Source organism: Lipophrys pholis (genome assembly GCF_963383615.2).
Source record: "Lipophrys pholis genome assembly, chromosome: 4".
NCBI classification, from domain to species: Eukaryota; Metazoa; Chordata; class Actinopteri; order Blenniiformes; family Blenniidae; genus Lipophrys; species Lipophrys pholis.
This window is the reverse complement of record NC_137637.1, coordinates 22,214,977-22,239,711: the sequence shown is the minus strand read 5'-3', so window position 1 is coordinate 22,239,711 and position 24,735 is coordinate 22,214,977. Positions and strand designations below refer to the sequence as shown.

At 39.4% G+C, this 24,735-nt stretch overlaps 2 protein-coding genes across 2 annotated transcripts in view; both read right to left on the bottom strand.

Annotated features, from left to right (window-relative positions):
* Positions 1 to 19,399, bottom strand: part of grm2a (glutamate receptor, metabotropic 2a) — a 33,604-nt gene extending 14,205 nt beyond the window's left edge. Inside the window, exons 1-2 of the mRNA XM_080462286.1 lie at positions 19,203 to 19,399; positions 6,650 to 7,392 (exon numbers count right to left, since the gene is read on the bottom strand). Coding sequence (XP_080318412.1) covers positions 6,650 to 7,177 — 528 coding nt within the window. The 5' untranslated portion in view covers positions 7,178 to 7,392; positions 19,203 to 19,399. The remainder of the gene's footprint in view (positions 1 to 6,649; positions 7,393 to 19,202) is intronic.
* A 2,128-nt stretch (positions 19,400 to 21,527) lies between these two features.
* tex264a (testis expressed 264, ER-phagy receptor a) overlaps positions 21,528 to 24,735 on the bottom strand; it is a 77,207-nt gene continuing 73,999 nt past the window's right edge. The window contains exon 4 of the mRNA XM_080462046.1: positions 21,528 to 23,344. Within this exon, the coding sequence (XP_080318172.1) occupies positions 22,980 to 23,344 (365 nt within the window). The 3' untranslated portion in view covers positions 21,528 to 22,979. The remainder of the gene's footprint in view (positions 23,345 to 24,735) is intronic.

The following is a 24,735-nucleotide window of genomic DNA, read 5'->3' as shown; positions in this document are numbered from 1 at the left end:
GTGGGTTCAAAGGGTACAAGATAGGATAGAAGATGACAAGAGGAGATTTAGGAATGAATCACATGACATCAAAAGATGTGAGCCAAAAGAGTGGGTGATGTGTAATGCATTGACTCAGTGTCTGCAGGAAATACATTTGTATCCTGCAGTCGCTGCTGTTTAGTGATTCTCACTTTGGATGATGTTGTGTCCTCCTGCCTACATCTGCAGATTTTAAGGGAGCTGTATAAAAGTGTTTTAGAAACTGGACCCTGTAACATATTTCTGGGTGCACACTCAATAACACTAGAGATCATTTCCATGCAAACAGGACCTAATGTATTCAAAATCCTCATTGGAATAACTCCTGTTTGTATGTGCATATTACTTTTTGTTGATCATCCTCAAAAGTCAAACTGAAAGCACAGTCTATAATGAGCGTGCGATGAATGTAGTACACCTTCATGTTTTGCCATTGAAATGTGGTGTACAGTGGCTTTTTGTTGCTATTTCAAATCAGGTGCAAAAGAAATATTGAACAAATAAGATGAAGCACTTTTACACACTGTGTAATATTTTCTTCTCATGCAAAGTGATGGCACAATGTACATTAACAAAAAGAAATGAAAAGCAAAGAAGGAGACACACGGGAGCTTGAAAATAGGAGACTGACAGAGAGTGTGCTGGTCCAGGAAATATCAGACCTACTTTGTGGAGATGTCATGATTTTTTCTACATGAAAAGCCCATCTGTTCTTCCCAGCAGACTGTCTCAGTGTGCATCTACAGCAATAACACTGTATTCCCCAAGCAGCGGTCCTTAGCTCCACTCAGTATCACACGTATACAGCCCACCGCAGCACTGAAACACAAACATATGCATGCAGAACGGGCTTGCATGCACGTAAAGCCCATGCATTGAGATATCATAGAAGTATGCATCACTTCATTATTAGTTTATTTGCTATAGTTCAGTTGCCTGGCAACAACTCTAACAGAGCTGAAATATGAACCGTTTGACATTTAAAGTGAGGATGCTTTTTGATCAGGTCCTACTCCCTAATCCAGCGAGATAATATCAATTTCCTTCATGCTGCAGTAGTCCTCCAAAGCAATGAAACCATTCAGACAACAGCACAAGTTAAGCTATGGCTGCGCATTCATTCATTTACAATGTCAGTAACTCAGCGTTGACATGTAGTCACTTCCATTCATTTAATGTCTCTCCTTTGTGACTCATTGCTTTTCCGTCTCCTTAGTTCTCTTCTTTTATGCAAACATCTCTGACAAGCCCGATACAAATTCACTAGGAAACTGTTCAAGTTCAGTTTACTTATTGCCATTCTGTCATTCATATCAGATATCAGGAACTTGAACTTGTGCAGTGGACATGATATGTATTTCAACTGCACAAATAGCGGTTTCTGCCAAACCACTGAATAATCCAATCACATGTGAATTATTTACAATTTCAGAGCACGTTCTTTACTTTTACTCATGAATAATGCATTTTCACTGCATGGCTTTACTGATACGTTTCATCATTATTGTTCTCTCTCTGGCATGAAGTCTGTCATGTGTGTATCCATTTTTAAACCCTTTGTATGACTCATGTATGCTCCAGAGATTGGCACCGTCTACCTGCAGAAGAAGACATTGCTATAAATAAGGTTGTTTGTGGGAAATGAAAAAAATAATAATTTGATTCTTAAGCCGGTTGAAAGCTCATAAATTCACCTTATGATTTTTGCAAAAACAGTTTAGCCTTCAGCTGTCAACCAGAGTACTTATATTAGAATCTATGTTTTTAGATTTCAGCATATAAACTTGCGGGTGTCTCATTAATTAGTTGAAATGACCATACTTCAGACAGAGTCTAAAAGTATTCAAATTAATTCAGAAAGAAGACAAAGAGAAAACTTTCATTCAAATGCCCTCGCCTGAGTTCTACATTTTATGTTCACATTTTAGCTTCTCTAAAAGATCCCACTCAAGTATGTTCATTGTTTGCACATTGTTTCCAGAAATCTCTTCAATTTTTGTTTTTGTTTAGGAATCATTATTTTATGAGTATTTCACATTCCAGAGGTGTTGTTCTTTTAATGTGCCCTGGTGATTATGATGTTTTGCCTGGAGATGCTCTCTTAACAGTGAGTCACATTTCGCAGCACAAACTGCTGTCTGGTAAAGTGGCGTCCCATCCATGTATTAATCAGACACCAGCCCTTGGGCTAGATGTTCCTGGACTGTAATTGTAGAATAGAATATGTCTCTGATTAACCCGCACATTTAAGACACTATAAAACAATAAGACGATTGTCTCTCCTTATAACAAACAGAAACGTTAAGAGTGTGTGCTGACAAAAAATATTTTGTAGCTTTGTGTTTACGTATGGAAAAACTGATTTTACTTAAAAGGTAAATGATCACTGCTTCAGCACTCTCATTGCACCTTACAAGAGTGCTCGGATTCTCATTCCCAAGCCCATTTGCTCACACTCAAATATGTTTGGCAACTGGCAACTTGGGGGACATAGTCTCTTGCCCCAGGACACGAACGGGCAAAGGTGAGAATCAAACTATCTTCTTGCAAGTGGAACATTGCCCAGTCTACCCACTGATCCGGAGTCCTGAGGAAACTGAGGAAAACATAAGTTAAAGTGATTTACCAATAAGAAACATAAATACATGTGTGTCACTATCATGCTCAAAATTATGAATTTGTAAAAGCTATGGAACTGTGTTGGTCTTGTGTAAGTGAAGTGCATGATTTTTCCAACCGTCATAGGGATGACCTCTCCTTGTGAGCAAAGATGTGTCTTGTCAGTTCTCAAGCTCCTCACACATGAATACATACGCTGAATGAAGTGAGTCTGTCATCACAAGGTCATTACTTCCACTGATGACCTGCTGTTTAGAACAACCTTAGGCAAAATGTTTGAGACTAAACACTTGCATCATGTAAATATTTTTCCATGCACATTCAGTCAAACTGCCCAGATGGCCTCACCGATGTCCTTTTAACTGCTTAAGATGCTTTGACGCCATATGATACCATGTGACTCACCCCATCCTTTCGGCTTGGTGATCATAGCTGCCCGTCACTGTCTCAGTGTTTCTGTGAAACATGATCTCTCATTCGATCCCTCTACATCCTCTTGTGTGCATGAACACCTCAGCCAAACCACCAGACAGCCCGGCTGCAACCACAGATGGGGACGACAGGACCTTGCCTGCAAGAGCGTCATATAACTTCGCCTCCACACTTAACTCAATCTGTGCCCAAGTAATGCCAGCATGGCTAGGCCTGCAGCCAGATCCACCCCCATATATGCGATTGTCACACCACAACACCAGCAGCACAGCAACACGCTACTTCATTGTGACAGATTTAGATGGCACTCAGCGTTCTCGCCACCTGTCAGTTCGCCATGTTCCTCCATGTTGCCATGGCAATAAGGGTCTGTTAAACTAATATTGTTACTTGTCTAGTAACTGCCTTGCCTTTGGGGGGATGTATACACACCTCTGTATTAACCACCTGCTGTTCACTCAGAGGAGCAGGCATTGTAACCTTTCACAGAGCTGGACTGGTTCACTCAAAGGTCTGACAGGCAATAGATTATGCAAGACCAGCGTGGTACGGACAGAAGCCTTATGTCAGGATGATACAAATGGGCAATTCAGAAATGCTGCATATTCCTATGCCCCAAGTACATATCTTGGTGAATTTCCACCATCCCACAAACAAACAAGACAATCCGAAACGGATCAATCCTGTCTAGTTTCCAAAGGGAAATTCCAACCCACAAATGTATATTATTATCGATAATTACTATATTACTATTACTATACTTGGTACCAATGACAGCTTTAGTCATGTTTATACAGTAGTTTTTCCATATGTTTTATTTTAGTGTAATGTGATGGCGCTAAATAACTAATGAATTGGTGCTATATAATAAACATTTAATTGTACTGAAGTGAACTGTTGTAGTTATATTTGGTAAGAGCAGTAGTGTTGTTGTCTCTCTTAATCATTCTCAACAAAATTCTGTTGTGTCCTAATCCTACTAAACAATAGTCAAACCAACCAACACAAAAACACATTGTCTTCCATCCATCCTATTCCCAATGTGACCAAGATTTTCAAGTTTTGTGGATGTATAACACATTCTGTTATTTCACCAATTAAAAAGGGGGTGAAAACATCATTACGAGGATTAGATATTTATATGTGGTCACGGTTGATTTTAAAAGTGGAAAGGTAGTTAAGGTTGAAGCAGATTTACTGCCATAATTAGATGCTCAGCAGCCAGCCGAGAGAAAGAGCAAAAGCTTGCACTCCTCATGACTGAGCTTCATAACAATGCAGGGAGTTATTCATGGTGAGAAGGAGAACTGCGTCCTGTGGTGTGCTCCTACTGATGAGGAAGATTCAGAGAGAAGCTAGGGCAGACCTCAGACCTCATGCTTGTAATAGTACATCCATAAATTACCACAAGACAAGGGCACTCTCTGGAGCCCCAGATGCAGGCTTTTGCTAAAATTACAGCTCATTTATCAAATCCTTTATTTCCAAACTGTCCTTTTCACCAGGAATCCCTTTATAGGTGCTCCGAATCTTTGTCTTGCATCATGTCCCTGGAGCTCTTGTGTATAACGTATCGTCAGACTGGACTGTACACTTGGCGTTGTGTTTGCTCAAGACTCACAAATGTTTGCTCAAGCCTGACAAATATTTAATGTCCAACATGTCACCTGACCATTAATCATGTTGGAGGTTACTGCTTTTGACACTGAAAAAGCCCTTCACTGTCATTAGTTTGTGCCCAGGATATCTATAGTATGTTGACATGTATACTGTATACTGACAAAAGGGTTGTAGTTCAAAAAGTAGTGACGTTATCGTTCGTCCTGATTCATGCCACATGGAGTGGTAACTGTTGACACGTGTAGTGGAAGGTCCTGCAAACATAAAGTCACACTCATCTTTAACTTTGACTTTTCGCTTCCAAATTGGACTTCATGAGGTAAAACTGAAGATACTTGTTTGGGTATTGTATTCAATAAATGGTCATAATTTGAGGTCACAATGACAATAACTTAAACATCAAACCTACACTTTGGACATGTGGGTGCCAAATTTGAACAAAGTTAATTACAGCATTTCATATATTTTGCATTACCATAAAATTATAGGGTTACAGTGACCTTGGCTCCCAAACTATGATAACTTCATATTTACATCAATGTGTTCCAATTTGAAAAAAGCCTCTCACATGTGTTATGTAGATATTATGTTAATAAGGAATAATTGGCAGATGAAATAAAAATATAATGCTTGCCAGCAGATGGTGGTGGCATGGACACAGGATAAAAATGAAAAAACGCATGTCACTGTAATTCCACTGTCGTACAAGGTAAAGCTGCTGAGGGGAGGGTATCAATAGCTGACATTATTAATGGCTCTTCAGTGATCAAATTTTTAGTTGTTATTTCTGGTTGTGCAAGAAGATGCTGGCCTCTTCAAACAAGCGGATATCTGGAAAATCAAGCTGCATCTCTCAAGTGAGGTGAACCATGCTATTCAGTCGAGACAGCGGACTCCAGCCTCTGGCTGACTGAGCAGGGATGAGGACTTTGACTTAATGCTTTGAGGCATGCATATTTGTTGGTATTTACAGAGCTTACTTCCATGGGACACATTCTTTTCACAATGGATTTCATATTACAGCTGAAGATTTTGAGAAGCAATTAGCTGAGCTTTCATCACATCAGCTCGAACGAGCTGAAGGAGCACTGCTGCTGAGAGTAATCATGCCGTCACTAGTCATCTTGTCAGCCCATCCTGAGCGCAACATCTGTAGCATGTCTGCCTCTGACAGGACCACTGCTGAAGTGTGAATTACCGGGAAATAGAAAGAGATCTTCTAAATTAGATCAGCCGAGCATATGGGCGTACAGGTAAACAGATCCTCCGTGCGGAACTGATACTCATTAAGTCCCTGTGTTAACATCTAGCAAGGGGTAATTGCACATGGTACTTAAGTCTAAATGGACAGTTATATGACAATCCATCACACTCACTGTTGTGCTTGTACTCCATCCTCTTTCCATTCCCTAAACCCCACAGAAGTGGCTGATAGTCAAATACACCTTTTGTAATTGCACCGAATGACTGAATTAATGTTGCGTTACAGACGCTAACTTTATGGCATCAAGCTAGGTTGATGTCTGACTGTAAATATAACATTAACTAGTGTAATAACTATATAATATGGAGGATCAAAACTTTCTGAGCTTTCATTTACTCCGAGAGGTGGAAATTAACCAAGTAGAGATTAGAAAATTAAAAATATGGGCCTCCAGGAAGAAAGTCTTCATCACATAGAAAAGGTGTCTGCTGACTGTGACAATTGTAATGGGGATGACTATTATTGACATGGCTGATGAAAAACATCATGACAAAATACTGAGCTTCTGTGTAGAATTTAAGAGAAATATTCTAAATTAAGCACGTCCTTTGGAAGCATTTCTATTACTCTGGGTAAGTTCTTAACCTTATACATTATTAAACAAATTGAGACAGGACTTCTGAATAAATAACAAATAAATTCTATATTATTGTAACATAGTATTATTGTTTTGTGTGTCTTCTCTCTTCCTACCTGAATAGAGACATCACTGTAGGATCCTCCTATGACACCAGAAATAGCCAGAGGGACATCATCGTGGATGGCGTAGGAGCCGTCAGGGCACGTGTATTCACTGTCATCCACTTTTGTGAGGGAGGCTCTGACAAACTCCAGAGACTGCTCCAGTGCGTAGGTGTCCTTAGAGCATGTGTCCAGTATATGAGCTCCAAGTCTGATCCCAGGAAGGATGCGCTCATCCCTGTTGATTTCGTCCAATGCCAGCAGCATGGCCTCCAGTCTCTGGATCCCTCTTTGAGCGTTGATCTTGCCACAGTCCTCTGCCCCTTCACCCTTCTGGTGCACAGGGAACAGGCCACCGATCATCAAATCTCCGTCCATTGTGATCTCCCCCTTGGAGTCAGTGTTATAACCCACCATGGGTAAACCCTGGGGTGCCTCCATAAAGAGAGACACGCATAAGCACAGAAGGCTGAGGTGGGACAGCCAGAGGGGTTGGGGCACAGGGCGCACCCCCAACACAGGGGCTCTCCCCAATGACATATCCCTGGGAAAAACACAGTCACGGTCCCGCCTGTGGGTTCTGGTCAGTGTCCGGTCAGCTTTTGATGGTGGCGGCACTGAAGGAAAGAGCAGCAAGGCGCAGCAGCACCTCCAGATCTCAAAGCACCAGTGTTTTTATTCTGACCGAGGCCATTTACAGCATCATTGCGATGCTCTTCGTCCTTCTCTTCTCCGGAGCGTTTGTAGATTACAGCCTGCGGATCAAACAGAGAGAATTTCAGTCACAGCTTTTGAGCCGAAGTACAATGATCCCTTTGTCTCACAGGCATCGTGTCTGGCAGGGACACACTCGCCTCATGAAAATATTTGACACCAGCTTCACAAATTTGAAAATATTCCCCGTACTGTGATGCCTATTGATTGTGTGTGTGTGACATAAAAGACAAAAAGAACAAAGACTTGTTAATCATCATCACCAGTGCCACTACGCAGCTGGAGTAACTCAATCAATAGATGTGTGTACTTCAGCAAGTCATCCCTGAGTTTTTCTTTTCTTTTCTTTTTAAATTTAGAGTCATACAAAGACACAAACCATTTCAAATATTTCTCTTAAGGAAAACATTTTGCAGCACAGCACATAATCATGAAATATTTATGTCTGCAGAGATTTGGGGCCTAAGTTCACCAATAGTGCAGAGTTCACTGAGGACAGTATTCTCTCAATGGTTTTGTCACGTTTTGTTGCTGCACGTGGTCAATTGCTAATTGAGTGGATGCTCATTTAGAGAGAGAGTGTTTTATTTTGGGCTCTTTTATTCCTCCCTCCTCTCTGTTTTATTGTTTGTGTGACCTTTAGCTGCTTTTACTCTTCAATGGCAAATGCATCTACACGTTTTTTTTTTTTTACAATCACATGTGCACATGCTCCTGTACACCAGAGGTTTGAAATACCACCAAGGCACATTTTGTCAACTTACATTGCTTACAATTTCAAAAAAATCCATTTTCTGAAGAGGGAAAGTCCACATGCATAAAATTTTTTTTTAAAAAAAGGCGGTAAAGTATTGATACAAAATTGCTGTATTTAAGGCCGTTTGAGATTGTGTGATTTTGTGTCTGGATCAACGTAAAGAAAATCAACAAACTTGCCGTCAGTACTGTGATATAATGTTTATTTTGAGCACAGTAAGTGAGGGTAAAACTAAGTGTGAGAGTTTCTTTTCCCAGTTAAAAAGCAAAGCTGAAATGACTCACACTGACATTAAAAGTGCATTCAGGGGTTTGAGTGAGAAACATCTCAACTTCAATTTGGGTGTTAAAATCTGTCCTTGAGTTGCAAAGCCAATCATGTGGTTATTTGAAGTAATAATAAGACATAGTCCACAATTGTTATGCAAGGTCAGGTATCTTTTCAGAGCTGAAAGAACTTACTGCAAAACTGCCGATTTTAATTTCAAAGTTTGCTTTCTGCGGAAATCGGTTCAACAAACAACTTCATCTTTGTAATAGACAAGTAAATTGGTGTCATCTAAATATTAATGAATTAAATATAGAACTACAACCTGGCAATGATTGAAAACAGAAAAAGCATCCAGCATGTCTTGTGAATATGTCGGCTCTTCCTATCATTGTGAAGCAGAATTCACTTTCATTGGATTGTTCACCCAATAAGAGAATGTGAGCTGGGATTAGACCGTCATGAGACAGGTTAGTTTTACCCTACTGATGATGTGTTGTTGCAATGGTAATCCTGCAGTCTTGTATGTTATGTAAGGCAAAACAATCTGCTCACAACACCTCTAAAGCAATTAGATGTTTTTTTTATCTGTTTCTGTTTTTGAGCAGTTGTGAGTTAAATAGTGTCAATGGGTGTCAAAGTAGCCTGAAAGAGATAAGATGACTTTGAAAAGTGGAAAAATAATAAAGAAGACTATAAATGTAATTGGAATTGCTGTTTTTGTTCTGTTTCTTGCTGGATGGCTGGATGGATGAATGGCTGGCTGGACGGATGGATGGATGAATGGCTGGCTGGCTGGATGGATGGACGGATGGATGGATGAATGGCTGGCTGGCTGGATGGATGGATGGATGGATGGATGGATGGATGGATGGATGGATGGATGGATGGATGGATGGATGGATGGATGGATGGATGGATGGAGAAATCCTGCGTCCATTAGCCCACATTACTTTAAGAAGAACTTGCACTTCCTTTTTCTTACGGAAATGTAACAATGATGATAATAGATTTGGTAAAAAGGCTTTTAAATGTGGATATGTTATCATCTAAATATATGTGCTATGCCTGCCATTTTTCTGCTTATAAGAGATCAAGTTTGGGAACAAAATATTAACTTGCGGCCTTAAAGATTCCACTAACACTTCACCCGCCAATGGTGATATTTTTATGGCGGATCAGTAAATATAACTCACAAGATTTGTATTGATCACTTCATTTCACCATCAACAAAACCAGATTTCGAGAACAGTCAAACTCTTTGTTAGATTATCTCCTCTGAGACCACCTAAAACCCAACATGATTCCACCATTTTCCTTTGTAGGAGTTAAACAAAAGAGTTGATTCGGAAATTTGTGATATTACAAACAATAGTGTCCTGATACGCATCTCAATTTAATGTGACACTTCGATGAAAAGAGTCGAACCAGATCAAGTGCATGTAAGAACAGTGGAGCTCCAGTCTTACTGCTCTGTCCCGGGGCCAAACCGATGCCATTTCATCTATAAAAAGAATGTGTGGTAAGAGTGGTCGCACCTCATGCTTCCCCCAGACAGGCTTACACACATTCATCAACAGCCAGCTGTGGGTGATATGATGAGTTGGGAATTAAACACAAAAGAAATGCTGGTAAAAAAAATAATTCAAAAATACATTCCCAATTTGTGGTCTTGTTATCGCAGCCTACACAGCCATCTAAAATGTTATGCTACATTCTTAATCACCATTCTTATTTCATCATTTATTCAATTAAACCGTGTTTCTGCAGAACACATTGTCATTAGGGTACATGTTTATTTATTTATTTCCACTATAAGGGCTATACATGAACTATTGATCGAAATACCCCGTGATATTTTACAGTTACACAGAGAAGTGACATATGATAAAAGATGAATGGTACAGGTGCTAAAGGGACTCAGCTGTGCATATAAATTGTGTATAATAACAGCTGTTCTGACTCTGATGGAGAGCTCTGGCAATGCAGCCAATGTGCAATGAGTTTGTAAACATCAACATGCAAACTGCTGCATAAAGGTGTTTCGACACCTATTTATGGCAAACGGTGGGAGTGGAAATGAGGCTCATGCATACACACCTAGTATTAGTATGATGGAAGTTTACAAAACAGAGCGTGCTTGTAGCTTCAGGAATCTACGGCGACAGATATCTTTTTTCTATCTTTCTGTCAAGCCTACACAGTTTTAACTAGTAATCTTTTATGCGTCTGGTCCCTGGTGTCAGTCCCCACAAATCCCAGAGGCTTAATTAAACAGAGCGTTGAGTGTGGGAGAGGTTTATTGGAGTAAATTATTGAGCCAGAATGATCTGTCTCATAGCCATTGTCTCAACAAGTTAAGCAGGCTGACAAGCAGTAATTAACTATATTGATGAAAGATTATGTAAACAGAGCAGCGGGACACTAACAGTTATCTTTCTTTCTTTCCATTTCAAACTACTCACTCTCAACAGGAGTCAGACTGCAGACCACATTCCTTAGAGGTTCACTCTCTCTCTCTCTCTCTCTCTCTCTCTCTCTCTCTCTCTCTCTCTCTCTCTCTCTCTCTCTCTCTCACTGTTGTTTCCATGGGAACTTGCCAGTAGATGGAGAGGGTAAAGAGAAAGTCGGAGACAGACTAGGGCAAGTGGGCCAGTCTGATCATGCATGGTGCCTGGTCTTGTGGGAGAGCTGGGAAGCCTGCACCGTGAACCCACCGAAGTGATCAGATTCCAGCCACAACGTTTCATGTTCTGCCTTCCAAACTGCAACACACCCAACCATCACTGGGTCACACAAGCATCTCTTTCTAACCACTAATTAATATCACGATCCAGTAGACTATTATCCAGCACTATCAAGATTTACTGTGTAGGAGTTCGCTCAATTGCAAACACAGTAAAATTTAACAAGCAATATGATGTGACATGACATTTCAAAAACTGTCAACAAAAATAAACTTTAAAGGTCCTTTTTCTCTTGCTGAAAATAATTTGTTGATGTCAAACTTTGTCAACAAGTGAAACTCCACAGCAACAGCCCGCACAGATGGGTGAAGTCACTACTTCCTGTGCATACAAAGGCAACCACAACAAGTGAAGCAAGACAACTGTGAACAACAAGAGGACTTTGATATTTGTGGAGTGCAGCCTCGCTGCGGTGTGGTGGGAATCTGCAGCATGTGAATGTTTGCGAGAAAAAAAATGGAAAAATGTCTGAATTGCTGATATGACTAATTCAGCTGTGCTGTAAATTGACTAAATGTGTTTATTCGAATGTATTTCTGTAGCGGGAGGAAAATGTTAGTGCTGGTAAAGCAAAGTCCCAAGAGAGGATGGTGACAAAAGGATCTCTGGCTGACACATTGTCAGTCTCTGCCTTGATTCTGCATTCCCACAGGAGGCCTCCGTCTCACCAGTGGACTCCTTTTCTCTGAACACACGACTCTCCAACATACAAACTATTAGGATAGTAGGTGCCTCCTTTGAGAAAACCTTCCATATGCTCTGTCAATGTAAATGTATGTGCAGAGACGGTCGGTCATCACCTTCGCTATCGGCTTCAGTGAAAAAAAAACGATTCAAATGAGCACGCTTAGTGTGACTGAAAATCATGGTTGAAAAAAATAGATTCAAGATGAGGAGCGATGCTTATTTGCTTATAGCTGCATTATGATATTTAAGAAGCGCTATTAGATGCCGCATAAAAATGAATTCTTGCATGGCTTGGGGTTTTCTCAAACTAGTGAAAACTCGTAAAAAAAAAAAGCCATTGTTTGTAGCTTGTACACCAGATTAGTGTAATGTGCTTCTTCCAAAATACTGTGTGTGTATATACATAAATGACAGTTGCTAAGACTAATGTTTACACTTCAGATATAATATCCCACCCAGGATTCTGTCTACACATTAACTTCAAAGAAAAACTCTGCCTCTCGTTTTCTCGCTCTCCTCCTATCCAGCCATCTCTGCTTCCCTCTTCACCAGATGGCCTTTTTAATTCAAGAGCGTAAAGCCTGCCAACCTCTTACACACTTCAAACCAGACTGTGTGAAGGAATGGGAGGAGTGGATGGGGGCTGAAAAAATATAAGTAAAGATAACAGATGTGAGAGGGCAGATTTTTTTTCTTTTTAAATTAGTGGATGGCATCATGTGCAACAGAAAAAATAGGGGATATGAGTGGGGTATTCTTTTTTTTTTTTTAATCCAGAAATATGCTATTCAGTGTGATTTTATACCCATTTCCCTAGCAGCAGAGTGAAGCATTAATATGGTAATATCCCCTAAGGTGATACCAAGTGTTGAAGAGTGGAGGGTCATCTACTGTATATGCAGCCCTGAGATTGGATGAGCAGGTTGGAGATCCCCCAGTGGAATGACTTAGAGTCTTGCAAAGAGGAAGCGTAGGTAATGGCAGGTAGGCTTCCCTAAAATCACATTTCCAACTGACAAAGAGAATCTTATTGGATGGGAAAGGACTGAACATGGTCCATTAATGGAAGCGATATCTCAGGAGGCCGCACACATACAGTATATACATATACACATGTATTACCATGTACAAACAATAAATTAATATAAGCTGGGAGCACCTGTGACATACGAAAAACACATCCAATATTTATGTGTCTAAAAAAATCTTTTGGTGAAGCCTAAATTCAACAGTGATTGGATTTACACGTCTCAGTGGTGAAACCAGATCCTAATGTTGCTGTGCCTCCACTGTTGCCCAGATTTGCACTTTCATTACGATGGATATAGAAACAGGATTCTACAACGAGTCAGTATCGAATTCTGGATCCAGAAATAACATTCAGGGCATGAAAAAAGGAATGTTATTTAATGGATGATTCACAACAAATTCATTGTTTACTCCTGCAGTTAATGTCTCTGCTAAAATGCATTTTATTTATTTATTTATTTATTTATTTATTTATTTATTTATTTATTTATTTATTTATTTATTTATTTATTTATTTTATTTTATTTTATTTTATTTTATTTTATTTTATTTTATTTTATTTTATTTTATTTTATTTTATTTTATTTTATTTTATTTTATTTTTTATTTATTTATTTATTTATTTTTATTCGTCTGTTTGTTTGTTTGAAAGCAACTATTTCATTCCTTGAACTAAAACCTGCCTCTCTGGTTTGTACAAGCGCGAACATAAACAGGGATCAGCTGTCCGTTGTTCCTCTGAATCGTTCTTTTAGTTTTGGTTAAGTTTTCCATCCTGTTTTGAAGAAGGCTACAAACTGGAGCTTTGTGCTTGCTGAACGTGTCTGCACGAGGTGTTGTTGTTGTTGTTTGGGAGGTGTGTTGTTTGTCACAGTTTTGAGTCTCTACTCCAGATAACAGCTTTACGAGCCTGATCCAAGGTGTCTTTGTTGAAGTATAACTGCAACTCCAAAGCAGGTATTTATATAAAATGGCATACAAAATAATAAGTAATTGAAAAAATTGTTTCACCTTTCATTCATTTTGAAATCATGTTTTATTCTTTAGAATGAGATTTTGAAAATGCAAAATGGTATTACTCTGAGAGGACACCCACCCAATGCTCTGAAAACCAGTTATCTTCACAAGTTATACTGAAATGCATAGATTTAAAAAAAAGATGTATTGCCAGAAAATAACCAAAAAAGAACTCAATTATTCATATGAAGACAACAGCATACCTAAAATGTGAGTATTGTGGACGTTCTCCACATTTGTCATTACTTTTGATCAATATTTCACAGACAACATTAACATTAGTCATATGGTCTGTGGCATCACCAAGAAGAATTCAAAAGTAATCTAGCATGGATTATTTCTGAATACAGCTGAAACATAGTCAAGTATTAGGATCCAGTGAACTAATGAAGCAGGAAAGACTGAATGGATCAATAATAACCACGGTAACACCAATAAACAATGAAAGGTCTCCCACAAATACGATCTCTGACCTTTTTTCTGATAAGGTCATTTTTACAACCAGCAATTAAAAAGTGAGGAGAACTTTGCAGTTTGAATATGAGATGAGGAAATTCTGAGGCAGTTTTCAGTTGCTGCAGCTGCAATAACAAAGACATGGATCTATTTAGAGGGACGTCGTCCACTGACGACACACAACCATCCTTACATTCAGTATGATGCACAGGACAGCAAACCTCATAATCAGTTCTTCATTCTTCCTATCCCTGCATATGCTCACATGTTTCTGTTTAACGAACGGCTCATCCCATCTTTCAGACCTAACTGCTCATCCATCTCCTCTCTCCACCTGTGAATGGGGAATCCCTTGCATGTATTCCGTGGTCCTATCGCCTCCCAGGAGCCCCATTCTCGCCTCCCTCATCAAACATTCATCCACTCCCTTTGTCTCTCAGAGATCATTATTGCCATGCCTATGATTGGCCTGAGCACAGTGATGGATGTAGGGTGCTTTTGTTTCAGGGTTTTTTTTATTGTAGCTTTGCATTATTCACCATCACACGTTGAAAAGAAAGTGGCTCGAAATACCTTTTTATTGGATTCTCGTTAGCGGTGCTCATTTAAAAGTTGTATTTTTTTTCTTTAGATATGTGACAATACAAGGGATCTTGCATTATTTAGAGAAAAAATGATAAGCTGGACAAAGAAGGATCACAAATACGTGTGTGCTTCAGTTGATCAGAATTCTACAATCACCTTTGCAAAATTAAAGATTCATTGCATTCACGCCCGGACATTATATTTTAGGAGCAATAACTCAATGCAAATCACACAGGAATATTTCCATATTCATTACAGGGGGCCACCAGGGTCCCTACAGGGGATTTTATTTTATTCTAACTCAGCTATCCAGATGAAAGCTGATTCTTGAGTTGATGAAGAAATTCTTTGAAAGACATGCCTTTTCAAAAGCTCCTGAGTGTTGAGAGTGTAAAACACAGTAGTTTCAATAAACCCGAAATAATTATGATTAACAAAATGTTGCCTTTTGCTGTATGATTGTAATATTATGGTTTTCGATTATTTTATAACAGAATAGAAATATCCTCATCTGTTGCTCTATTAGGATCAGATTCACTGCATCGCCTGCTAAAATCAGCAAGAAGAGCACAAAAGCAACAACACCAATCTTACAGCATTACCATCATTTGTCTCCATTTATTAGAAAAGTCAAATCAAAACTAAACATTAGTGTGATTAGAGTTAATGTTTCACATTTTGTCCTGTATTTGTTGAGCGATTGGCTTCAGTAGGTTTTACTCCAGATAGACTGCTCGAGTTAAACCATTTCTGGAAAATACCATTCAATCTCAACCTAAACATTAGCAGCCAAAGAATATGGATACAAGAAGGGTTCTCAGTTGTAAACAGAAATGTGCAGATAGTAACTTCAAACAACTGCATTTTCTGTGTCTCCCTCTAGTTTTTTGTTTTTTTTCTTGACATGAAATAATGAGGCGCTTTACCTTTCTATTGATTTCGGCACACACTTCTATGACATATACAAAGATTTGGTTGCACAGCACTCGTCAGTTATGATGTTATGGTGATTTACCTGCTCTCAGCAGCACAAAGTCAGTTGCTTCCTCGTTTGATGTTTTAGGACACTATCAGCAGTGCATTAATAACATGAGAAATACAGAGAGTTCAACCAGTCTGACCCTTCTTCTCCGCCAGCTCTGCACCGAGTATGTCTTTATGAAATGATCATCCACTGAGGAGAGGTGGGAAGCAGACAGCTGTGATTAATCTTAGATATGGAAAAATAATCTCCTTTATTAACTGCTATCCATTGTGCCATAAAGCTCAAATTCATCTTTGCTGAAACCAGGATTTTTTTTTTTTTATCATGAGACGGATGTGGGAGGAATCAACAACAGTTCATTATTAGATGCAAAGGAAATTATCATTGCATCTGACCTCTGTCTCACCTAAGAGCCTCTCACACATACACAAAGTGCAGCAGTAAATTTTAATCTAGAAGTCATGAGCACATCATTAATTAATTGGCAGCCTCTTTATGCTTTCACTTGAGTAAGTCCGTGCTTAAATCTTTCTACTTGAGTAAATATCTGCTGATGGTACAATGCTTTTCCTGTTTAATGTGATTTTTTTTTTAATCTGCGCTTTTAACAGCAGTGCATCATCAGTGAATACCAGGGTGACTCGCTGGAATGTTTATGGTTGAGTTTAAATACAATTCATTTAATATGGCCACTATATGAAATAAATTGCAAATCCAATATTGCAATTTACGTATTTCCATTTATTGCCTTCAGCCTTCAATTTACAAAAAACGTGTCTGAACAAGACATGTGAGATCAACCTTCGGAATACAAACCAGTACCTAAATACCAACATTGACTATAGTGGAAAGATCTGGAATATTTAATCCAACAGTTGTTGTGAATGTCAGGTCCAGCGGATAGACAAGACTTGACTTAAACTATATCTGGCAGACATTCAACCACTGTACCACACCTTCATGTGCTTTGCACGTGTGTTTGCATGACTACGAGGAAGAGTGAGCAATTAAGATGTCCTTTTGGACGGGGCCAGAGTGATTCATCACACACAAATTTAATCTCTGATGACTGGTAGCAAATACAATGTCTGAGCATCGTAAAAGCTTTGAATGATGATGAAGTAACAGGGCAGATGTCGCTTGTCTTAAAAACTAGAATTGAGAACGTGGGGTGGGCTACATTTAACGTTGCTCCATTATTATTAATTTGTCAGCTCACCACTTATTGGTCCTAATGTTTTCACATCAGTGAGATGGTGCATGGATCAAGCTAATGATGACAGTTTTATGGGTAAATCCTCACCTTCATAGTGACTTACATCAAATGTTTGCAGGTTTAAGTTCTCAATAGACGATATCTACAGTTTCTCTGAGCAGAGTCACGTTTATATGGTGCAGCTCAGAGCAGTCTGTTCTGCACACAGACTCATTAAAGAAATTAGGGACACTTGTTCCCACCGGCAGTGAGCTGCCTCAGTATCAAGACTAACGTAACAGGTGAAACAGTCAGCACACAGGACCAACCTTCTCAGACAGCACAGGTCCGCTGGCCTCACCTTCACATATAACTTTTTTTTTTTTTTTTTTTGCCTCGAGACACATTATAGTTGTGGAGCATGTTCCACTTCAGTCAGCCATGGCTTGAATAATTTACAGAAATCAACATCTCCAGCTTTGAGTGCTCGGTTCACACATCACTCAGCTTCCAAAGCTTCCCGACCGTTATGTACAAAGTTCAGAAACGTGCATCAAATTTGCCGTTGATAATTTAACCACAGTCTTTCAATTTATTACATATTCATTCATCATGAACGTAAACTGCAATTTTCATTGTGTTTTTTCTGCTGAGCATGGAGCTCTGATTGCAGGTTCTGCACAGTAAATTTACTGTATATCACTTATTAAGGCCACTTTGTTCAGTCTTAAACCGCTTCAAAATATTGGCTTCATGTGGCTTTTATTGCAGAGCCCATGTTTTTACAAATATATTTCTAACAGCAGCGTCCGTCAGTCTGTCTATAACCTCCATATCGGTCCAATCTCGTGGTAATTAATGTTGCAAATCTGTACGTGGTTCTGGAAAATCTGAACGCATACATTGATTTAAAAGTGGATAACAGTGGGGTTTTATCAAGGAGGGGGGGAAAAGTTATGTAAAGAAAAGCATTTCCCCTCAAATAGAAACAAAAGACGAATTGCGTTTTTGTGGTTCCTCATGCTCTCTCCAGCACGCGCTGCAGTAATTCATTATCTTTAAGTTTTTAACTTTTTCAGCTTTGTTTGGCACTTCTTCTTTTTCTTTTCCTTTTTTTTTTAATCAAACAAGTGCTTTTTAAATCAGGTAATATGGCAGTTATGGTGCGATGCTGATCCTCTCAGATTGTGAAGCTCATATACATGCAGAGTGGTGTGTATGTGGTGGTAAATAAACAGGAGGTAAAAATGTGCTCCTTTCATGGTAACCTATTCCAAATGTCAACAAAGGACTGATAATACCAATACAAAATTAAAAACAAGATGCGCACTGGTTATTCCATTAATCACATGATTCTCACAGTTTAATAATATCAACAGACATATTGATAACATAATAAAAAGGTGAGGTCAATTCAACAACAGATCCCAGCCTGACTGAAAGGACTTCCTTCAACCTTCTTTACAAACCAGACAGAAGTTCACAAAAAAAATGCACCTTCGAGTATGTAACACAGTGAGCAGATGAAACCCAGAATACTCGGTGTTTTCTTACCTGCGCAGGGAGCCTCAGTGAGGTGAATACACTGTGGAAAACAAACGCATGTCCTCCTCAACAGCGTTGATGTTTTTTTTCTTTTCTTTCTTTCTTTCTTTTCTTTTTTTTTTTTTTAGCTTGGTAAAACAAGTGTGATTGGGAAAATACGCCGGAGCTGAATGAATAAACGAAGGAGTCGAGTGTCGGTCACTGCTGGTATTGTGCGCCTTGCGCCAGGAGCTGTCCGAGGTGCTGAAGACGCGGATTCCTGGAGGTGTGATCCTGCCAGTGCCTCGTCAAAAGTAACATTTCCTAAAACACGTTCAAAGAAACGCAACAGACGCCCACTGAATTGTTCCAAGAGAAAGCAAGGCGTTTGCATCAATACTAACGGAATGAATTAAAAGAGCAGGACAGAGATGACGCGTCTGAGTCTGCAAGGTTATGAGGAGAAGAAGAAGAAGGAAAAATCAGCAACCGGATGCAAACTTTAACTTTAGATTCTACCTGTTACTTGAGTGGGTTGAAGCTTCAAGATTTGGCGACAAGCATGATTTCAAGTAAATGTGATGATATAAGCGCACACCGACCTGAGAGAGCCTCAACTCTCAGAAGCTTCTCACACTTGGAACGAAGACGCATTTGCTCCCCGCAGAAGCAGAGTCCTGGAGATGGTCTGCCTAGTCGTAACTGATAGCCACATTACCATTATGTAATTCAGAGCCTATAGTGGAAACGATGCGTTCTCCTGTTTCCAAAAACTGTTGGATTGCACACGAATATCAGTGAGGAGGCGCTCTAAGAATCTCCCCCTATTTGTTCAGGCAGTCCGACTGGGTGTGTGTGGGGCGTACTGTATATTAAAATAGCGATTCTTCAGAGACTGGTTATCTTCAGCGATGGAAATGTTATTTGAGATCCGCAAACAAGTTGTGACACGGCACGGGAGAGTGTGAGGTCAGTCCCAGATGGCACAGCGATGCGCACAGGAGAGGACGAGAGGATGAGCTGAGACCCCGTTTCCCTCTCCCCCGCCGAAAGCAGCTTCACACGCACAATGGTCGGCATCTAAATCTGTATGTTCAGACATCTCAACCTCTCCCTCTCCACTTGCAGTGTAATGAGATTAATAATTAACATCATGGGAAGGCAATAATCTCCGTGCCCTCAAAGCTGCATGACACCCCTGCGGGTTTCGCAATTAATTAAATCACTTGTTGACCCACTGTGCCATCGCAGTCTCTTCATACTGATTTTCATTTTTGCTTTCGGACAAAGGTTGGAGGGTGCCAGGATTAAAACCTGAAAGTGCTACAGGCACGTGGCCAAGGCATCTGTCCCCGCAGCCTGATCACACCTCAGCAAGCAGGCGCTACCAATCTCATGGAGCCATCATAATCAAATTGCACGGAGGGTCTGTTGGGCGAGAAATAAACAACCAAGGTGATGTGTTGGTGTATCTTCTAACCAAGAGGGCGTGATACTTACTGTTGTCTTCACCAACTGCTTTACACTCCTGTGCAATCTACATGCAACAGTACAGCCACAAATTCTGCTTTTATATTAAAAAGATCTTAATTTAACTCCACCTTTTCCTGAAAGGTTGCAGTTTGCAGTGGTGCTAAGCACTTTATTGACAAGCGTTTCTGATATAATGCAAACTGCAACATTCACATTAATATATGTGGTCAAATCAAAATATGTTATATTGTAAAGCAAAATTGAGCATCTTTACTTTTGGAAAGACATAATTGACAATATGCTGCAACAGCATTTTTAGAAGTTATGTAACTTTGATTGTAGGATACACTAAATTTCGCCATTGAAAACACTTATTGGTTTTCAGCATATTACTATTAAAACAGATAAACTGTTAACCAAGGCAAGCAATTTCTTTTTTATGATTGAAAATATGAATCGTAATGTGACTTGAACTACAAAAGCACAGCATACACATATCAGGTATTGGATTTCAATGACATTTATTATGCCAGAGGAATTATTTTTAGTGCAGAAAATCTGTGCTTGGATCACACCATAGGGGTACAGAGAGAATAGGGCCTAAAAAGGGATGTCAGCAATTTCTCTGTCACTTAATTAATCTGCTATCATTGCAAACATTGCCATCCAGCCGAGTTTCTCCAATAATTGCATTGCCATAGTTGTGTGTTTGCTTTCCTTTGTATACAATGTATGAGATATGCGATTAATCAAGTGTTTTCCAACACAGGACTTACAGCTGTTTACATTTATGAGTAAAACTTTTGATTCAAACCTGTTAAATGTAGATTCGAAAAATAACTTTACAGCTCTAAAGATGTTCTCTGTTGAAATAACTATATAATTATGAAATTCTTTTTGATATACTCAAATCATATACTGTATATTTATATATCACTAATATGTATATATAGCCCAAGTTTTTATGCCAACACTAACAACAGCGGCCTGATCAAGAGGTGGATGGTATATTAATCTGTAAAATTACTATGCCAAACATGGTGTTGGATTGAAAAGAAAACATTTATACTTATAGGTCATGATGCTCATTAAGGACGACTGGCTAAAGAACACTTCTGTCCATCAAGCATCAAGATTGTGCTGGAGCGTATTCTTCCTCCTCTGTTGTACACACAGTTTATTAAATAAATTGTGACACAAATGCCAAACCCCTCAGTCAGATGTTGACCAGATCAATGCAGCTCCCGCTATCGGTACAGAATTTGGATATAATAATATTTTCTGTAATAGTCTAAACAGTGTTTAGGCCTCACAAAATTAACACTTTTGGGAGTTGATCTGATTAAACAATTTAATTGTGCCGAGGGAAATTACTCTCTTCAAACAGCTGTGACTAATTTGCTCAACTTGCACTGAAAAACTGCCATAATTATCTTTTTTTTTTTTTTCCAACTTTGTATTCAGCTTCTGAATTCATGCCCAAACAAAGCAGCAGCGGCGCCGTCAATGATTACATTGTGGGAACAAGAAAGTGGTTGGTGTTTAGGAGAGCGCTTAATAACTTATCAGGAGCATATCACTTCATCATTGACTTATAAAGTGTAATTCTGCCACCCACACACTGCTAATTCTCTCCTCCTCAGTCAGGAAACATACACTACTGAAGGGGATGAGAATAACCACACAGTTGCTGCAGCAGTTATCAAGTTTGTCTCACGGCGAGAAAACCCCGATTCCATGCCAGGCGTACCTTTACCTCGGAGGTGGATATATGGATGGATTCCAACTGAAATGTTCGTTATCTCTTTTTAAACAGGCGTCTGAACAGAAACAGTAACATTTTCAGTGTGAAGCTAAATGTATACAGAACTGATCCGAGCAATTCAACATTTCATTTAAAATTTTAATTACTCACAGAAAGACACAAACATGGTGATGTGCAGTCAGATTACAGCACCTACAAACATGTCACAGCTAGTCTGTGGTAGTAAGTGAATTTGGTTACAACATGAAAAATAGAAGTAATGAGCAGTTTAACAAACCACTTTTAGAAAGGGAATATTACTCTTTTTTTTTTAAGTTAAAAAAGCAATTAACTGAGTGACAGTAAAATACTCTATAGTCTCCAGAGAAAAGCTTGCATCTTTTAGTTTCATTATAAATCCCAGTCTTAGTGGTGTAGAGGTGCTGCCGATGTCGCTGGTTGATTTCTCTCGTTTGTATTCTTTGTTTGTATTGTCTTTTTACCTCAGACTTCAGAATTCCCCCCTGTGTACATAATAAAATAAGGTAGGTGCACCAACATCTTTACAACAGCAGTTCCTGAACATTTTCAGCCATTCATAACTATACATCTAGACATCGAAGTCAGGTAATGCACACAAACACATGACACAGAGTTCCTCAGGACATGACCTTGACAGCAGAGTACAATATCAACCGTCACACATGGGCATAAAACATACTGTCTGATGATCCGGGGTAGTTAGTGCCTCTGCATTTCCTTTGATGCTAAACTTATACCAAAGTGTCATTTCAGATCCCAACCAGAACAATAATGATCAAATGCAAGAGTTTAAAGTGAAATTTCTGAACTAAACAAACCTCATTTGGTGCACAACACGTGTCAAGAAAAACTCAACCCAGTGGGCTTTTCTTATGTTCTGTCCAGACGTGCTTTAAACATAGAGTCAGGAATTATTTTTATAAACTGAGATTACAGTTTAACAAAAAGTACAGGCTTCAAAAGGAGATTAAGAAGGCGTAGAAATACAGCATCTTTGTCATGGCATGAACAGCTTTAGATCCACCAACAAGATTACACAACAGACAACCAGCAACAGCACAGCCAAGGAATTCTTGAGCATGTCAGTGTTACATGGCGACATCCCTTATCTCTATCATCCCTACTCTTCTCCATCCCCAGAGGACTCCTTCTTCTCAGCCACCAGTTGGGCTGCTTCTCCAGCCCCATCTTCGCCCTCGGGGACATTCTCCTCTTCCCCATCTTCCTTCTCCTCCTTCTGTTCTCCCTCCTCCTGGCCCTCCTGATCCATGTCAAGCTCTTCAAAGGATGAGCCACTACCCATAGACTCGTTCGAGCCTCTGTCGCTGTGGTCCTTGTGCGTAATGTCTTCATTTGCATCCAATACATCTCGTAGAGGCAGGGAGGAGGCCAGGGAGGCGGCCGTGGAGGCAGCCAGGGAGGTCTCTCTGCTGTCCCAGGGCACGCCGCCGCTCACTGAGCTGACGTCACTGTGAGAATCTGCACCTGCAGCAATGTGGAACAGACACAGATAAAACATGTTTTATGGCAACTAAAACATACAGTTCATATGAAGTAAATTGCAGGCGAACATGAGCGTATGTAGAAAATACAGAGCTATGCGCCATCAGGTATATGTTATGATACATCACAGCAGGGGTATCCACCAGTGCATGTTGTAAAAAAAAATGTAGTAGGTAAAGGAAATGTGATGTGAAAATTTTAAATTCTAAAAATGTCTAAAAAAGTAAAGGTTTAAATAAAAAAAATCTCCAGATTCACTCAATCATTCAAAAATTTACTGTAAACAAAGATGATTACAGCATAATCAGTGATGTGTTTACTGATCTTCAAATGCTAAAATATATCTAGATGCACAGAAATACTGTATAAAAATACACGTTTACATGTGCACCTGAAGCATATATCTGTTTTTCAAAATTTCTGAATAAAGCCAGAATAAAGACATACAATTTTAGGCCAAAAATATAATCAAATCTCTTGTGAAATGGCACAAAACTTACAAGAACACTACAAACATATCTATCTCAATCGTCATCACAGCTAAATTTGTCCAACCTAGAACATTTTGAGTTTAGAAGAAAACAATCAGAGATTCACAAGTCACCAAATATTGTTTGTGAGAAGTAGACTTTCACATTACCCTGGCCCCATGAAGTACCTCTGAGTTTAGAAAAGCTTGATGACCTCTGCATTTGTGGCGTCTGTTCACCGGTTTAGATATTTGACCAACAGAATGACCAAATGTACAGATTATCTTCAGTCAAGTCACTGACCTGACAAGAGCTGGGTGTCGAACATACACCCCTCTGGCAAATTGGTATTTGTATTTAATCCTGTAAGGGTGAGTTTAAGAAGACGTTGACTCCAAAGAGACAAGAGAAACGCCGTGCCCAAAGAGGCTTTGCATTTAGAGCAAAAACAAACAAAAAAAAGTTGTTTCTTTTTATACATCAATATGGCCTCATTGAATTGCTCTGTGCTCGTCGTGATGAAATGAAGCTGTACGTGGCTCATAAACTACACTGAGTTTGACATCCGTGGACGAGGATGGCATTATGTATCTTTTGGTTGAGAGATCAGAAACAATAACATTAGGCTCACTATTAAAGCCCATAGGAGATGATGCAAGGCTGGAAGGAGAGTTGAGTATGCACATTTACATACTCAACTCTGCTTTGATCAAAGATAAGAAATGAGGTCTCATGAAACTTTTGAGTCTTCAGTCACTTAACATTCACCAGATACGTCCAAGAAAAAAGTTTAACCCAGCAGCGGAGCTCAGACAAACCAGACTACCATTAAAGACACAAAGAAGCTTTCATATGTAGGAAGAGACCACTTCTTACCACGTTAATGTCACGTCCGTCTAATTA